Source organism: Mastigoproctus giganteus, chromosome 12 (assembly GCF_048544385.1).
Source record: "Mastigoproctus giganteus isolate SK-2022 chromosome 12, ASM4854438v1, whole genome shotgun sequence".
Classification (NCBI taxonomy): Eukaryota; Metazoa; Arthropoda; class Arachnida; order Uropygi; family Thelyphonidae; genus Mastigoproctus; species Mastigoproctus giganteus.
The window spans coordinates 85,471,312-85,487,763 of record NC_143586.1 but is presented as its reverse complement, the minus strand read 5'-3'; the positions used below and the strand labels follow the sequence as shown (position 1 = coordinate 85,487,763).

The window sequence follows — 16,452 nt, the reverse complement described above, 5'->3', positions numbered from 1 at the left end:
ATTACTTGAAAATCTGGTCATTTCAACTTGAAGTACAAGAGTGAATGTAGTGTATCTCGATCTGTGATAAAATTTTCTGATGAACTCGTATAAATTTTCTCCATTTGCAGCAATAATGTAAAGATCATTGATATCGGTAACTCATGATAATGAAACAAACTAGTTTTTCAGACATTTCTCGTATTCATAAACTGCAGAATCAAAAGTACCTCCCTGAGATTTATGGATGGTAATAGCACAAGCTGGTATTATTGGAAAATGATTTTGTTTAGCTGAGATTGTTCTGTTGTTATTCTACGAAACACTCTTACTTCTTCTTGAAATCGGTACAGCTTCTAAATTGATTTCTCTAGCTATAGCAAACTGACGAGCCTTCATTCTAGCAGGTCCCTCAAAGTCGAAGCTGGTTGCTGCAGTATATTCTGTCTAGCCAGTTCAGGAATCAACTGAAAATCCTCAGATAATTCATTTGAACTCAAATCTTCTGGATCAAAATTTTCAGCAAGTTCTTGAATATAATTTCGTGATGACAATGGTCCAGCTTCTTGATGAGAAGTCGATATAGAAGGTTAATTTTGATCAAAATCTTGAAAAGCAGATTTTTATTAAACTCTGAATTTTTTTTTGTTCATTATGTTTTTGAACTCTTTCTTTTGTTGGCATGGGTAGCTTTTTGGTGGCTTTGAAGCTTTTATTCTTGCACGCTTCTCTTGATTTCCCTCAACTGGAGTTTTAGCCATCTTCAAAATATTTTTATAGGTATTTTTACAATTCGGTAGTTAGCGAAATCCATTTGTAGACTAGTATGACATCCTAACCAGAAACTACTGCAAGAAGTTATTGTTTGTTGAAGTGATTGTTTTATTGTTTTTTGCGTTCTTGAATCAAAGCCGTTTATTCTTTAATAAAATCTGCAGATTTTATTAAAGTCTCCATTTTTTTGTTCTCCATGTTTTTGAACTCGTTCCTTTTCAACACAAGAGACTTCTTTGGTGGGTTTGAAGCTTTTATTCTTGCATAAGCTGCTAGATTGGGATAGATTACTGTTAATCTATTAGTCTGTGTATCAGACTAATAGATTAATAGTAGCTGCTGGCAGAGATGAAAGTGATTCTTGCACTGCTTCTTTGGAATGAGCAGCAGCCTGGAAAACAAGATGCAGGGGATTTCAGAGACTGCTGGGAGTCATTGTGGTACAAGTAAATACATGGGCTGTGTTAGGGTAGCTAGGAGTTTGAGAAAAAATTTGATGAATTTGAGGTATTGCTCAAAACATCAAAGGCAGATATTGTGCGGATTTCAGAGAAGTGGTGTCACACAGATATAAGGAATGCAGAACTGGAATTTGGGGAGTACAATGTCTACAGAGGGGATAGACAGGATAGGAAGGGAGGAGGGGTTATGCTATTAGTTAAGAAATACATAAAATCCAAGGAAGTGAAGCCAGTCGACATTGCTGGACAGTGCAGTGTCGAGTCAGTTTGGTGTGACATAAGCATTGGGAGATCAAATTTGAGAGTAGGAGTGTGCTATAGGCCTAATGACTCTGATGAGTATAATAAGAAACTGTACAGGGAAAGAGTGGGCCAGTAAATCAGAGAGTCTTATAATGGGGGATTTTAATGGGATTTTAATTTCCCAGATATTGACTGGAATTTGGGGGCTGGTCACTCACACGCTAGCAAGGCTTTTGTGGATTTATTGGATGATTGTTTTCTACATCAGCATGTTCGGGAGGCAACTAGAGGGACTAATACTATTGATCTGATTATCAGTAGTGATTCTTCATACATTAAGAATCTGCAGAAAAAGGAATCATTAGGTGGCAGTGATCACAGTGTGCTGAAGTGGGATTTACTCAATGAGGTAACTACCATTGGGGGTAAAGGAAGGGTTATTGCTTTCGTAAAGGTGACTACTATGGACTGAGACAGTATTTAAATTCTATACAGTGGGACCAACTGATGATGTTACCAACAGCAAATTCAAAATGGGAAGCATTCAAAGAATTAATCTTGGAAGCTACTAGGCTGTACATACCAACTAAGAAATATTGTTCAAGGTTTAGGCCTAAATGGATGTTAGTTGAACTAATGAGACATGTTGCAGAGAAAAAAATGCATGGGATACATATAAATTAATGGGTGACATGTAAGCCTATGATAGATATATGTTGGTCTGTTACCAAGTCATAAAGGAGATTAGGCAGGCATAGGCAGATTATGAGAAATCTTTCGCAAAGGATGCAACGAAAAAGAGCAAAGAGTTCTTTAGCGTTAGCATTAGTAGAGGCATTTGATGCAAGAAAGCAAGCTTATGCAGCATCAGCCAAAAAAAAAACAAAAAAAAACCCACTTCCACTTCACCCCTCTGTTCGTTCAAAATACCTGTCCAGCTGAGCCTTAAACTTATTTAGGCTGTCAACCTCCACTACAAGGGATGGAAGTCTGTTCCACCACCAACCACCCCGCTGGCTAAAGGCAAATTTCCGCACGTCTATCCTACATCTGTCTTTCCTCAATTTGAATTTATGACCTCTCAGGTGATTTTTCTGAGCTAGAGGAAGAATCCCATCAGCATTGAGCATGCTTAAACCATTCAAGGCTTTATACACCTCTATCAGATCACCTCGCTGGTTCCTAGTCTCCAGACACTGTAATTTGCAAAACTTAAGCCTTTCTTCGTAAGAGCACCCCTTTGTTCCATTCACTAATCTTGTTGCCCTTCTCTGTACTCGTTCCAGCAGCTCTACATCCTTCTTGAAATGACGCCTCCAGATCTGTATACAGTACTCTAGGTGTGGCCTGACCATTGCCTTATACAAGGGAATAATCACCTCCTTATCCCTGCTGGAAAAATTCCTGTATATCATTGACAATACTCCATGAGCTACTCTTGCAGCCCGTCTGCATTGCTCAGAGAACTTCATATCTGCCTGCTCAACCACCCCCAAGTCCCTTTCATTCTCTACCACTGTCAGTGTAGTACCACAGAGTTGATACATTGCTCTGGGGTTGCTGTTTCCCATGTGTAGTACTTTGAGTAGTACTGCTGAGAGGTGGAAAATGAAGTTTAACATTTGTCAATGTTAAACTTCATTTGCCACCTCTCAGCCCATCTGCTCAACCTTTCCAGATCCTGTTGCAGCAGCATAGTGTCAGTAGTGTCCTTGACAACCCTGCCAACCTTTGTATCGTCTGCAAACTTGGACATTAAGCTTGATATACCATCATCAATATCATTTATAAATACAGAAAACAATAATGGACCCAACACTGAGCCCTGAGGGACTCCACTAATAACGTTAGTCCACGATGAGCAGTGTCCATTGATTACCACTCTGTCTTCTCCCCCTCAACCACCCCTTTATCCATAGCACCAATTTGCCTCCAATGTCACACTGCTCCAATTTGTGTAGCAGTCTTCCATGTGCAACAGTATCAAAAGCCTTTCTAAGATCCAAGTATATAATATCAAAGCTATTCCCTGCATCCAGTTCTTTTGTGACTACATCATAGTATCCAATCAAATTGGTCAGGCAAGACTTCCCCTTAACAAAACCATGCTGTGTCTGAGCTATAACTGAAGTCTTGTCTAAATGATCCTGCAGTGCTTCTTTAACCAGTGCCTCCATTAATTTTCCTGGAACAGAAGTTAAGCTCACAGGTCTATAATTACTTGTGTCAGCCTTTGATCCTCCTTTGTGAATTGGGGTCACATTTGCACATTTCCAGTCTATGGGTAACTCCCCTCAGTCCAAGGAAGCTCTCACAATTATGGCTAAGGGTTTGCTTACTTCCTTTGCTGCCTCCTTTAATATAACTGAATAGATCCCATCCACCCCGGGTGCCTTTCTTGTGTTTATCTTCAACAGTTTCTCCTCCACTTTACTCCCAGTTATTTCAAGATTCTGTATCTTACTGCTAGAGTTGAATACACCTCTGGCATTCCCCTCGCTGAATAACTCCTCATGTGTGAATGTCGATGCAAAATATTCATTTAGTTTGTTAGCTCCCTGAGCAGGATCATCAACACTTGACCCATCAATGTCAAGTGCACCAATCTGATTCATCCCCTTCCTTCTAGAGTTTACATAAGTAAAGAACTCTTTTCTGTTTTTCTTTGCATCCCTTGCCAAGGATTTCTCGTAATCTGCCTTCGCCTGCCTAACCTCCTTTGTAACTTGGTTGCATATCAACTTGTATCTATCATAGGCTTCTGTGTCATGTGTTAATTTGTAAGTATCCCATGCATTTTTCTTCTCTGCCATATGCCTCATTAGTTCATCTGACATCCATTTTGGCCTAAACCTTGAACAATATTTCTTAGTTGGTATGTAATTATGTAATAGTAGCTTCCAAGATAAGTTCTTTGAATGCTTCCCATTTTGAATTTGCTGTTGGTAACATCATCAGTTGGTCCCACTGTATAGAATTTAAATACTGTCTCAGTCCATCGTAGTCACATTTACGAAAGCAATAACCCTTCCCCTTACTCCTAATGGTAGTTACCTCTTTGAGTAAATCCCACTTCAGCACACTGTGATCACTGCCACCTAGTGGTTCATTTATCTGCAGATTCTTAATGCATGAAGAATCACCGCTGATAATCAGATCAAGAGTATTACTCCCTCTAGTTGCCTCCCGAACATGCTGATGTAGAAAACAATCATCCAATAAATCCACAAAAGCCCTGCTAGTGTGTGAGTGACCAGCCCCCAAATTACAGTCAATATCTGGGAAATTAAAATCTCCCATTATAAGACTCTCTGATTTACTGGCCCACTCTATTTCCCTGTACAGTTTCTTATTATACTCATCAGAGTCATTAGGCCTATAGCACATTCCTACTCTCAATTTTGATCTCCCAATGCTTATGTCACACCAAATGACTCAACACTGCACTGTCCAGCGATGTCGACTGGCTTCACTTCCTTGGTTTTTATGTGTTTCTTAACTAATAGCATAAACCCCCCCCCTTCCTATCCTGTCTATCCTTTCTGTAGACGTTGTACTCCCCAAATTGCAGTTCTGCATCCCTTATATCTGTGTGACACCACGTCTCTGATATCCCAACAATATCTGCCTTTGATGTTTTGAGAAATACCTCAAATTCATCAAATTTATTTACTAAACTCCTAGCATTGGTGTACACGCAAGTATACCTGCACCTGTTTCTATTCTTAGCTACCCTAACACAACCCATGTGTACCGCAATGGCTCCCAGCAGTCTCTGAAATACCATGCATCTTGTTTTTCAGGCTTCTGCTAACTCTAATAGAAGCAGTGCAAGAATCTCTTTCACCTCTGCCAGTGGCTACTGTCAATCTATCGGTCTTTGTCTCCCCCCTTTACGTATGTAAACTCTAGAAGGAAAGCGATGAATCAGATTGGTCCACTGGATATTGATGGTTCAACTGTTGATGATCCTGCTCAGATGGCTAACAAACTAAATGAATATTTTTCATCTACATTCACATATGAGGAGTTATTCAGGGAGGAGAATGCCAGAGGTGAATTGAACTCTGGCAGTGAGCTAAATAAATTAGGAATAACTGAGAGGAAAGTGGAGGAGAAATTGTTGAGGATAAACATAAAAAAGGCACCCGGATTGGATGGGATCTATCCAGTTATATTAAAGGAGGCAGCAAAGGAAGTAAGCAAACCCTTAGCCATAATTATGAGAGCTTCCTTGGACTCAGAGGAGGTACCCATGGAATGGATATGTGCAAATGTGCCCCAATTCACAAAGGAGGATCAAAGGGTGACAAGTAATTATAAACCTATTAGTTTGACTTCTGTTCCAGGGAAATTAATGGAGGCACTGGTTAAAGAAGCACTCCAGGATCATCTAGACAAGACTTCAGTTATAGCTCGGACACAGCCTGGTTTTGTTAAGGGGAGACGTCTTGTCTGACCAATTTGATTGGATATTATGATGTGGTCACAAAGGAACTGGTTTCAGGGAATAACTTTGATATCATATATTTGGATCTTAGAAAGGCTTTTGATACTGCTGCACATGGAAGACTGCTGCACAAATTGGAGCAGTGTGACATTGGAGGCAAATTGCTGCTATGCATAAAGGGATGGTTGAGTGGGAGAAGACATAGTTGTAATCAATGGACGCTGCTCTTCATGGACTAATGTTATTAGTGGAGTCCCTCAGGGTTCAGTGTTGGGTCCATTGTTGTTTTCTGTATTTATAAGTGATATTGATGATGGTATATCAGGTTTAATGTCCAATTTTGCAGACGATACCAAGGTTGGCAGGGTTGTTAATGACACTAATGACAGTATGCTGCTGCAGTAGGATCTAGAAAAGTTTCACAGATGGGCAGAGAGGTGTCAAATGAAGGGCGCCTCTGTAGCCAGGTGGGAAGGAGCAGCAGTGCGTAGCACATGCTCCTTGATTAGACCGGGGTTCGAGCCCATCACCACCAAATACGGAGGATGCGGAAAGGTCAGGGAATGACCACCGCATATCCCAGAGCAATATGGCCTTAGTTGCTAATGCTCCTAAAAACCAAATAACAAACAAACAACGTGTCAAATGAAGTTTAACATTAACAAATGTAAAGTACTACATATGGGAAGCAGTAACCCCTGAGTAACGTATCAACTGTATGGTATGCACTGACAGTGGTAGAGAATGAAAAGGACCTGGGAGTAATTGTGCTGGCAGATATGAAGTTTTCTGAGCAGTGCAGACGGTCTGCAAAAGTAGCTCATGGTGTCTTGTCAATGATATACAGGAATTTTTCTAGCAGGGATAAGGAGGTGATTATCTCCTTGTATAAGGCAGTGGTCAGGCCACACCTTGAGTACCGCGTACAGGTCTGGAGGCCTCATTTTAGGAAGGATGTAGAGTTGCTAGAATGAATTCAGAGAAGGGCAACAAGACTGGTGAGAAAAAAACAAAGGGGTGCGCTTACGAAGAAAGTCTTAAGTTCTGTAAGTTGCAGCATCTGGAGATTAGGCTCCTTCGAGGTGATCTGATTGAGGTGTATAAGGCCTGGAATGGTTTGAGCAGGCTCAATGCTCATGGGATACCTCCGCTTGCTCAGACTAAGAACCTGAGAGGTCATAAATTCAAACTGAAGAAAGACAGTTGTAGGATAGATGTGCGGAAGTTTGCCTTTAGACAGCGGGTAGTTGATTTGTGGAACAGACTTCCATCTTTTGTTGTGGAAGTCGATAGCCTAAATAAATTTAAGGCTGAGCTGTACAGGTATGTGGAATGAATGGAGAGGTGAAATGGGAGCAGTTTTATTTTTTTGGCTGATACTGCATAAGCTTTGCTTTCTTGCACCGTATACCTCTACTAATGCTAATGCTAATAATATTGCTACTTACTCTACCGAATCAACGTTAGTGACTGAGTTAGCGGCCTTTAGGAAGTGATGTCATTTCTGTATCTTAGTATGAACTTGCTCTACTGAATCAACTACTCACCCTACCGAATCAACATTAGTGACTGAATTAGAATCGTTAATGCCTTTTAGGAAGTGACATCATATGCGTCATTTTAAATCTAACAGCCACTTAATAGGAAGTGATCTAATTTGTGTCATTTAAAATCTAAATGGTTAGCTTTCTTTGTTACCAATTGTGTCATTTCCATTACAAGAAAATTTCATTATTAATCAATTGCGTAATTTCTGTTACAAAAAAATTTGTTACCAATCGATTTTACTCTAGTGCTGCCATAGATGTTTTCACATAAAAAAAAAATATGCAGTACTTTTTCACATGATTCTCTTTATTCTTTCCTTCCTAATCCTTTGAATTATGAAATAAATATAGAGTAAATTTTTACATGATTCTCTTTATTCTTTCCTTCCTAATCCTTTGAATTATGAAAAAAATATACAGTAAATTTTCACATGATTTTCTCTATTCTTTCCTTCATAATCCTTTGAATTATGAAATGTACCAGATAACTTACTCAAGGGAACTGTCTTAGATAAAAAAAATAATTGAACAAGTTAGTCCATCGCATTGTTATTTGTAGTAAATCACTGAAGTAGGTGAAATGGCATCATTTTTGTTGTATCTCATTGTGAATGCCTTCACAATGAGTTGCCCTGATTTTGCACTCCCTCAAATAAGCAACGCTTCACTAGTCTAGAAGACTAATTTACTTATTCTGGTAGTGCAATATCAGGGTGACTCATGAAGGCATTCACAATATGAGATACAACTATAACAGTTACAACTATAGTTACAGTAATATGAGATATAATTATAACAGTTACAACTATAGTTACAGTAATATGAGATATAATTATAACAGTTACAACTATAGTTACAGTAATATGAGATATAATTATAACAGTTACAACTATAATTACAGTAATATGAGATACAACTATAACAGATACATCTAAGGATGGTAACTGTTATATTCATGAATATCTATTGTTCAAGGTTTAGGCCTAAATGGTTGTCAGATGAACTAATGAGACATGTGGCAGAGAAGAAAAATGCATGGGATACATACAAATTAATGGGTGACATGGAAGCCTATGATAGATATAAGTTGGTCTGTAACCAAGTCACAAAGGAGATTAGGCAGGCAAAGGCAGACTATGAAAAATCCTTGGCAAAGGATGCAAAGAAAAACAGAAAAGAGTTCTTTACATACTTGAACTCGAAAAGGAAAGGGATGAATCAGATTGGTCCACTGGATATTGATGGTTCAACAGTTGAGGATCCTGCTCAGGTGGCTAACAATCTAAACGAGTATTTTGCATCTACATTCACGCATGAGGAGTTATTCAGGAAGGAGAATGATGTAGGTAAAGTAAACATTGGCAGTGAGCTGGATGATTTTGTAATAACTGAGAGGAAAGTGGAGGAGAGATTGTTGAGGATAAACATAAAAAAGGCACCTGGGGTGGATGGGATCTATCCAGTTATATTAAAGGAGGCAGCAAAGGAAGTATGCAAACCCCTAGCCATAATTATGAGAGCTTCTTTGGACTCAGGGGAGGTACCCATAGACTGGAGATGTGCAAATGTAACCCCAATTCACAAAGGAGGATCAAAGGCTGACACAAGTAATTATAGACCTGTTAGTTTAACTTCTGTTCCAGGTAAATTAATGGAGGCACTGGTTAAAGAAGCACTGCAGGATCATCTAGACAAGAATTCAGTTATAGCTCAGACGCAGCATGGTTTTGTTAAGGGCAGGTCTTGCCTGACCAATTTGATTGGATACTATGATGTAGTCACAAAAGAACTGGATGCAGGGAATAACTTTGATATTATATATTTGGATCTTAGAAAGGCTTTTGATACTGTTGCACATGGAAGACTGCTGCACAAATTGGAGCAGTGTGGCATTGGAGGCAAATTGCTGCTATGGATAAGGGGATGGTTGAGTGGCAGAAGACAGAGAGTGGTAATCAATGGACACTGCTCAATGTGGACTAATGTTATTAGTGGAGTTCCTCAAGGTTCAGTGTTGGGTCCGTTGTTGTTTTCGGTGTTTATGAATGATATTGATGATGGGATATCAAGTTTAATGTCCAAGTTTGCAGATGATACAAAGGTTGGCAGGGTCGTTAAGGACAATACTGACGCTATGCTGCTGCAACAGGATCTGGAAAGGTTGAACAGATGGGCTGAGAGGTGGCAAATGAGGTTTAACATCGACAAATGTAAAGTGCTGCATATGGGAAACAGTAACCCCAGAGCAACGTATCAACTCTGCGGTACTACACTGACAGTGGTGGAGAATGAAAAGGACCTGGGGGTAATTGTGCGGGCAGATATGAAGTTCTCTGAGCAGTGCAGACGAGCTGCAAGAGTAGCTCATGGTGTCTTGTCAATGATATACAGGAATTTTTCTAGCAGGGATAAGGAGGTGATTATTCCCTTGTATAAGGCAATGGTAAGGCCACATCTTGAGTACTGTATACAGGTCTGGAGGCCTCATTTCAAGAAGGATGTAGAGCTGCTGGAACGGGTACAGAGAAGGGCAACAAGATTAGTAAATGGAACAAAGGGTTGCTCTTACGAAGAAAGGCTTAAGTTTTGCAAATTACAGAGTTTGGAGACTAGGCACCGGCGAGGTGATCTGATAGTGGTGTATAAGGCTTTGAATGGTTTGAGCATGCTCAATGTCAATGGGATTCTTCATCTTTCTCAGAATAATCAGCTCAGAGGGCATAAATTCAAATTGAGGAAGGACGGATGTCGGATAGATGTGCGGAAATTTGCCTTTGGCCAGCGGGTGGTTGGTTGGTGGAACCGACTTCCATCACTTGTTGTTGAAGTTGATAGCCTAAACAAATTTAAAGCTCAACTTGACAGGTATTTCGAACGAACGGAGGGGTGAAATGGGAGTGGGTTTTTTTTTTTTTTTTTTTTTTGGCTGATGCTGAATAAGCTTGCTTTCTTGCATCATATGCCTCTGCTAATGCTAATGCTAATCTGGTTTTTACCCAGTTTATTATGACCTTCTGCCCAGCTGTGTCCTGAGTATTCAGGCTGATCCTGTTTTTCATCTCATACTGGGAATTAAAAATTTAGAAATATTTTACTGGGATTTCAGCTTTCCTTGTTTTACATTTTATGAACCAGTTTTTTCACTGTTCAGGTTGTCTATAATTTTTTCATCAGCTTTATAGCATCTCACAATTTTACCATGAGGGTTACTACATCCTATGAACTAGGGCTTGCAAACCGGTTAAATCCAGTTTTCATACTGAGTTGTTAAAACCGAAACCGAGCTTCTAAAACCGGATTCTAATATTTTTTTTAGTTAGCCCTTGAATATAGTTTTTTGTTAGGCACATTTTCTTTTGTTTGTTCGTTTGTCTGGATTGTTCAACTGCTTTACGTTTTAAACATGTTTTTTATTTTATTTTATGTTTAGGTACGAATCTCATGGGCAAGTGGCCCAAATCTAGGAGGGGTGCCATTTATCTTCTCACCCGTATCATGGCACAATGCAAGTATACTCTTTTGCGACTGTGTGAGTTGGAGCGATAGCGTAAAAGAAAATGCTCAACATTTCTCCGTTCCATCTATCTTGTTCGCCAGGCAAGTTATGGAACGCACCTTATTGATGGTTACCCACTAGAAACAGATTCGCTGAATATTGCATCAAATTTCAATCTTAGAATGTTTTATTCTTCTTTATTCCTATTAAATTTGCGATCAAATGTTCTCCAAAAAGCAGCTTCACCAAATTTAGTTTTTATGTAATTTTGAAAATACAATAGATTTAATTGGGGGAAAAAAAATTGCAAGTAAATAAATAAAAAATTTCTTTCGTGAAAAATTTGAAACTTGCCTCGTTTAGACTCTTCATTCAGTGCTTGCGGGAGTGACGCATAGTATTGTGCCTTTGTTATCTTCAATATTTTTATTTAAAATTGTCGGTGATATAAATTCCTTCTAATTAATATTTATTACTCTTAACATGTCTAAGATGAAATCAAATGTATGGAATTATTTTGCTCGAAAAAGCAAAGATGAAGCACAATGTTCGAAATGTCAGAAGATAATGAAGTCGTCTGGAGGATCTACAAATCTTTGATGTTGCATTTAAAGAAAATGCGTCAGATTGACATTAAACAAGATAACAGTGAACCTCCCGTAAAAATGGTAAGAACGTTAGAAAACTTTATCGTTAAAAAATCTATAGAAGAAGAGATTTCAAAATTAGCTGCTTTAGATGGATTTTCTTTTAATTCAATTGCCAAGAGTGAGTTTATACAATCAAGCCTTCACCTTCAGAGAAATAAATACGATAAATTACCACCAGCCTGAGTGAATGGAATTAAAAATATGGTTCTGAATTATTATAAAACTAAGAAAGAAGAACTTATTCAACATTTCAAATATTCATTGGTTTTGGGTGCATGGTATTCATTGACTCTAGACGAATATACGTCTATACAAAATAAAAGGTATATGAATATAAATGTGCATTCAAAAGACAATCATTGGTCATTAGGTCTTATTGAGATTAATGGTTCACTTGATAGCAGAAGAACTGAGCAAATTGTGAATGGACACTTGAAGGAATTTGGTTTGAACTTGGATGACGATATTGTTGCCTGCACCACCGATGGAGCAGCAATGATGATTAAGTTTGGCAAGAAAATTACGCCTAATCATCAACAATGTATAGCTCATTGTATACATCTGTCAGTTATAGATGTACTTTATGAAAAAGCAATCAATTATGGTGCCACAGTCTCTGAGTCTCCCAAAGACAATGAAGAAAATGAAAATAATGAAGAAAGTAGTGATGATTGAGCGAAGAAAGACAGCAAGGCATGCTTTATCAAACCGACTTTACCGATGAGCTCATTTTTCTTCAATCCAGTGGCCAATATTGCACAAACTATTAACAAAGTCAGAAAAATTTGCAAGCTTTTTCGAAAATCGCCTACCAAAAATGACATATTACCAAATTTAATGGGAAAGAATATAAACTTATATTAGATTGCAAGACTAGATGGGATAGCACATTCTATATGATTGAGAGATTTTTGAAATCGAAAAATTGCATTCCAAATGCTCTATGTGCAGTACCGTCAACTGAAGCTGTGTCTGACGATGACTGGAAAACACTTGAATTGCTATGTGAAACTTTGCGACCAGTTGAAATGATTCTGAAAGCTATAACCAAATAGCCTTCAGAATCTATTCATCATCAGAAGATACAGACATACTTAAAGCAGAGTCTTCAATAGAATTTCTGCTTGCTAAGCTTGATACAGCAGAAAACCCATTTGCTTTAAAGTTTCACCAAAGCCTTTTGCAGTGTTACAATGCAAGACGAAATTGCCCAACTGTGGCTTTGCTGAGCTGTCTACACAACCCCAAAAAGTTTAGGAAAGAAGATTCAGGTTCAAGAACTTTTGATGTTCCAAGTAAGCAAGTTTTGAAAAAGCATGCTGAAGAGATTATTTCAGCATGCTTTTTCAAATTATCAGAGATTTTAAATTTATCAGAGATTATTTGCGAAATATTCCGAAGGAGTCTTAGCGTTGAATGAAGAAACTGAAAATAAACGAACTGTTCTTTTAGAAGAAAACAAAGACTCGTCTAGTTCCGACGTTGGAGATACACTCATGCGAGAGTATGATAGTGTAATAAAGAGATTAACCGAAGAGCTTCAAAATATCAGAGTGAATTGGAAATCAGGAAAGAATTTAAAATTTTGTAGGCAACTAGCAGTAGAAGTGAAAAGCTAAAGAAAGTTTATAGAGTTTTTAGAAAGTTTATAGTTTTTTATAGTTTATAGAAAGTTTAATAGCTGACTATTAAACCAACAAGTGTCTAATCTGAGAGTGTTTTCGATCACTGGTCTCTTTAACACAAAAATAAGGTCAAGTCTATCAGGGAAAATGCTTAATATACTGTGTTTTTTAAAGATCAGAAAAAAGCTGAGCAATAAATAGTAAATTAATTTCCCCAAGCTGTTTTTTTTTTTCACATTAGTTTTTTTATTTATTATTATAGGGTTTATTATTTTTTTTTTGTTTACTATAAGAGAAGATAGTTTTTATTCAAAGGATTTGAATACAATTTGTAATTTTGTATAATCTCAAGCTGGTTACTTTTTTTGGAGCATTTTAATTTTTTTATTTTTTTTTACTATAAGAGGTGATAGATTTTGTTTAAAAGATTTGATTACGATTTGTACAATCTACCCAAGATAAAATAAATACCTGTGTTATAAGCTTTTAATTATTTTCCCTAAGTCTGAGAAAATCGGTTTTAAAACCGGTTTTAAGAGTAAACTTCGGTTAAACTCGGTTTTGAAATTTCTCGGTTTTATGCAAGCCCTACTATGAACAGAGGGAAGATGCTGACATAAGCTTTAATGTGGCATTTGCACATTGTACAAGGATCAAAACACTCTGTTGATTCATTCCAAACATCTCCCAACTGTGACAAGGTTCACACAAGAACAATAATCTTACAGCAAGCACACAAATAAAATGGAACTATTCAACAGCCAGGATGGCCAAATAGGCCATCCTAGAGTCTTATGTGCAATCTCAGGCTTTTGCTCCTGTTTTGTTATTGATACGATTGTTTATAATATCATAATGATGCAAATAAAATATTAATGATGAAATCGCTATTCCTGACGAAAGTTCTTGATGACATTACAGAAATTAGGATATTTTTCTCTTTGAAAAGGGATGACAGTTTTACTCTCAATAAGAATCACTATAGACTGGTCAAGAAATTTTCTTTAATTGAGAGAATGTTCACCCTCTTGTATAAGCTTTTACCTGAATTTGTAATTTGCTGATACTGATTGTGTAAATTCATCGAAGGATTGAATAGATGCTTCTTGGAACTGAGAGAATGATTTTTATTTTATATTTATTTATTCTTAGCTTATATTACAAAAGAGATTGTGTCCTTACATTCTTGCTGATTTTGTTAAATAAACTGTAGAAAAACAATAAACTTAGCCAGATTAGACAAAAGGACAGTTGAACTTACATACAAAGAATAAACCAAACCTCTAAATAACTAGATGTGACAAAAAGGTCATTTAGGTTAAATTGATAAATTTAATTACCAAGACAATTAATTAATTATCGAAACCATCAAGAGAAAAAAAAAAGTAGAAAAATATCTAAAACTGATGGTAAGTTACAACATGGTGAGTGGTGTAATATAATGGAAGGAAGAAAAATCTAACAGTATAGAAAATATTTCCAACATTCACTTAAATATTAAGTAAATAATTACTGCAACTTCACATTACTTGTTGCATTACTGTTAATTGCAGATGGCTTCGATACAAACTCACATAATTCTTTAATATATATTTTTTAGAAATGTCTTTAAAATATAATGCTTTGTGATTCTAATTGTAGGAATAAAAGTGCCAAGAAAATGGTTTACATCACCTGTATCTCCATCAGACAAGAAGGGGATTGAAGACAGGAGAATATTTTTGGAGCAATATTTACGAGACCTGTGCAGTCGAGAAGCAGTAGCAGGAAGTGCAGAAGTAAGAGAATTTTTGGCACACGAAGGAGATCCTAGACTTGCATATGTTAGAAAAGCACCAGAAATAAATGTACCTGAGAAGTTTAAGGTTAGATATTTTAATTATTTCTGCTGTTGCAATGTTCTCTCTTCCTGATCCCACCATGTTTCATATATTGTTATCAGTATTAGTGGAATGTCAGTTCAACTCTGCCATGTTTCGCTGTGGTAGAAAAACAAAAGAAAGAATGAAAGATACCATTTCAGGTTAAATTAGGAATTCAATTTGAAGGAAATTTGGTTTGGAGTTTGATTTTTTTTTTAAAAATAAGGGAACCATTTAGAGATAGATAACCTGAAATAGTTAAGCAAAGACACCACTGAACTGTTAGCAAGAAGAGGAATTATACAGTCAAAGCTCTGTATAACGACCCCATAGGGAATGAGAAAAATGGTCATTATATCGGAAGGACGTTATATTGATCGTTCATAAAATCAGCAACAAAACAATTAAAAGCTTGAAAATTTAATGTAATGCTACTAGTACAATATATTATAACCTTACTTATAATATGTACTACAGTATTAAACAAGAAAATTATAATTGTAAATTTTGCATTGATTGTAGAGTGCAGTAAGGTTACAATTAAATTGTAAATTTCACTACATAGGTTACATACATGTCAAGACCTAACAAGAGAATTGTTTCATACTTTAAAAATAATCTGTCAAAACACACTGTTTTTAATGGTAGATCATGTTTTAAAAGAGAATCATGAAGGTGCTTGATAGCAGTTATTTCACTTTCGCAGTTTGGTGAATGTGAAAAAATCAATGTACAAGTTCTAATCTTTGATGAGCATCTTTCACTGAAACTTTTTGTTCAACCACAGTAAGTTCCTCATCTTAATCACTACAAATTTCAGAAGATTCCATAACGTCACGTCTGCAATGCGTTCCTCTTCATTCATGCATATCCTGAAACATTCTACTTCTGCATAATCTTTGATGCTCAACTTTTCCTGTAAGTTTAGTATGACGCACACACTCAAATATTTCTTCCCTATCATCGGACTGTTCTTTGCAATTTATAGAGAAGGCATGTGAAACTTCACACATTGCATCATTCAAGGTGGTAAATCCAGCAGGTTTGACACAGTTGGTGGTCACTTTTTCATCAACTTCATCCCATGCTGAAACAGATAAATACGTTGCCTGCAGGATGCCGATTTTTCATTTTTGCTTTCAAGGCATAGCACAATTTTGTTTAATAGAATTCTATGGTAGTTTTTCTTATGATTTTCCTTCCATTCATTTGTAGGGTTAATGTCCATGGCTGCATTTTTGCCACACTTTTTTGAAAGACAGGCCATGACAAGTCTTAAATTTCTGTAACCGTCCATCTGAACTTTAAAATTTTTCAATATCCATTAAATGCACAAATGATTCAGCCTTATCTTTTAAAAGATTA

General features: G+C 37.0%; 1 protein-coding gene across 6 annotated transcripts in view; it reads left to right on the top strand.

The window, feature by feature from the left end:
- Nucleotides 1-16,452, top strand: part of LOC150077241 (sorting nexin-19-like) — a 266,545-nt gene that overhangs the window by 88,646 nt on the left and 161,447 nt on the right. For all 6 annotated transcript variants that reach the window (XM_090386300.1, XM_090386297.1, XM_090386298.1 and 3 more), the window contains exon 4: nt 14,867-15,090. In XM_090386300.1, the coding sequence (XP_090242426.1) occupies nt 14,867-15,090 (224 nt within the window). The remainder of the gene's footprint in view (nt 1-14,866; nt 15,091-16,452) is intronic.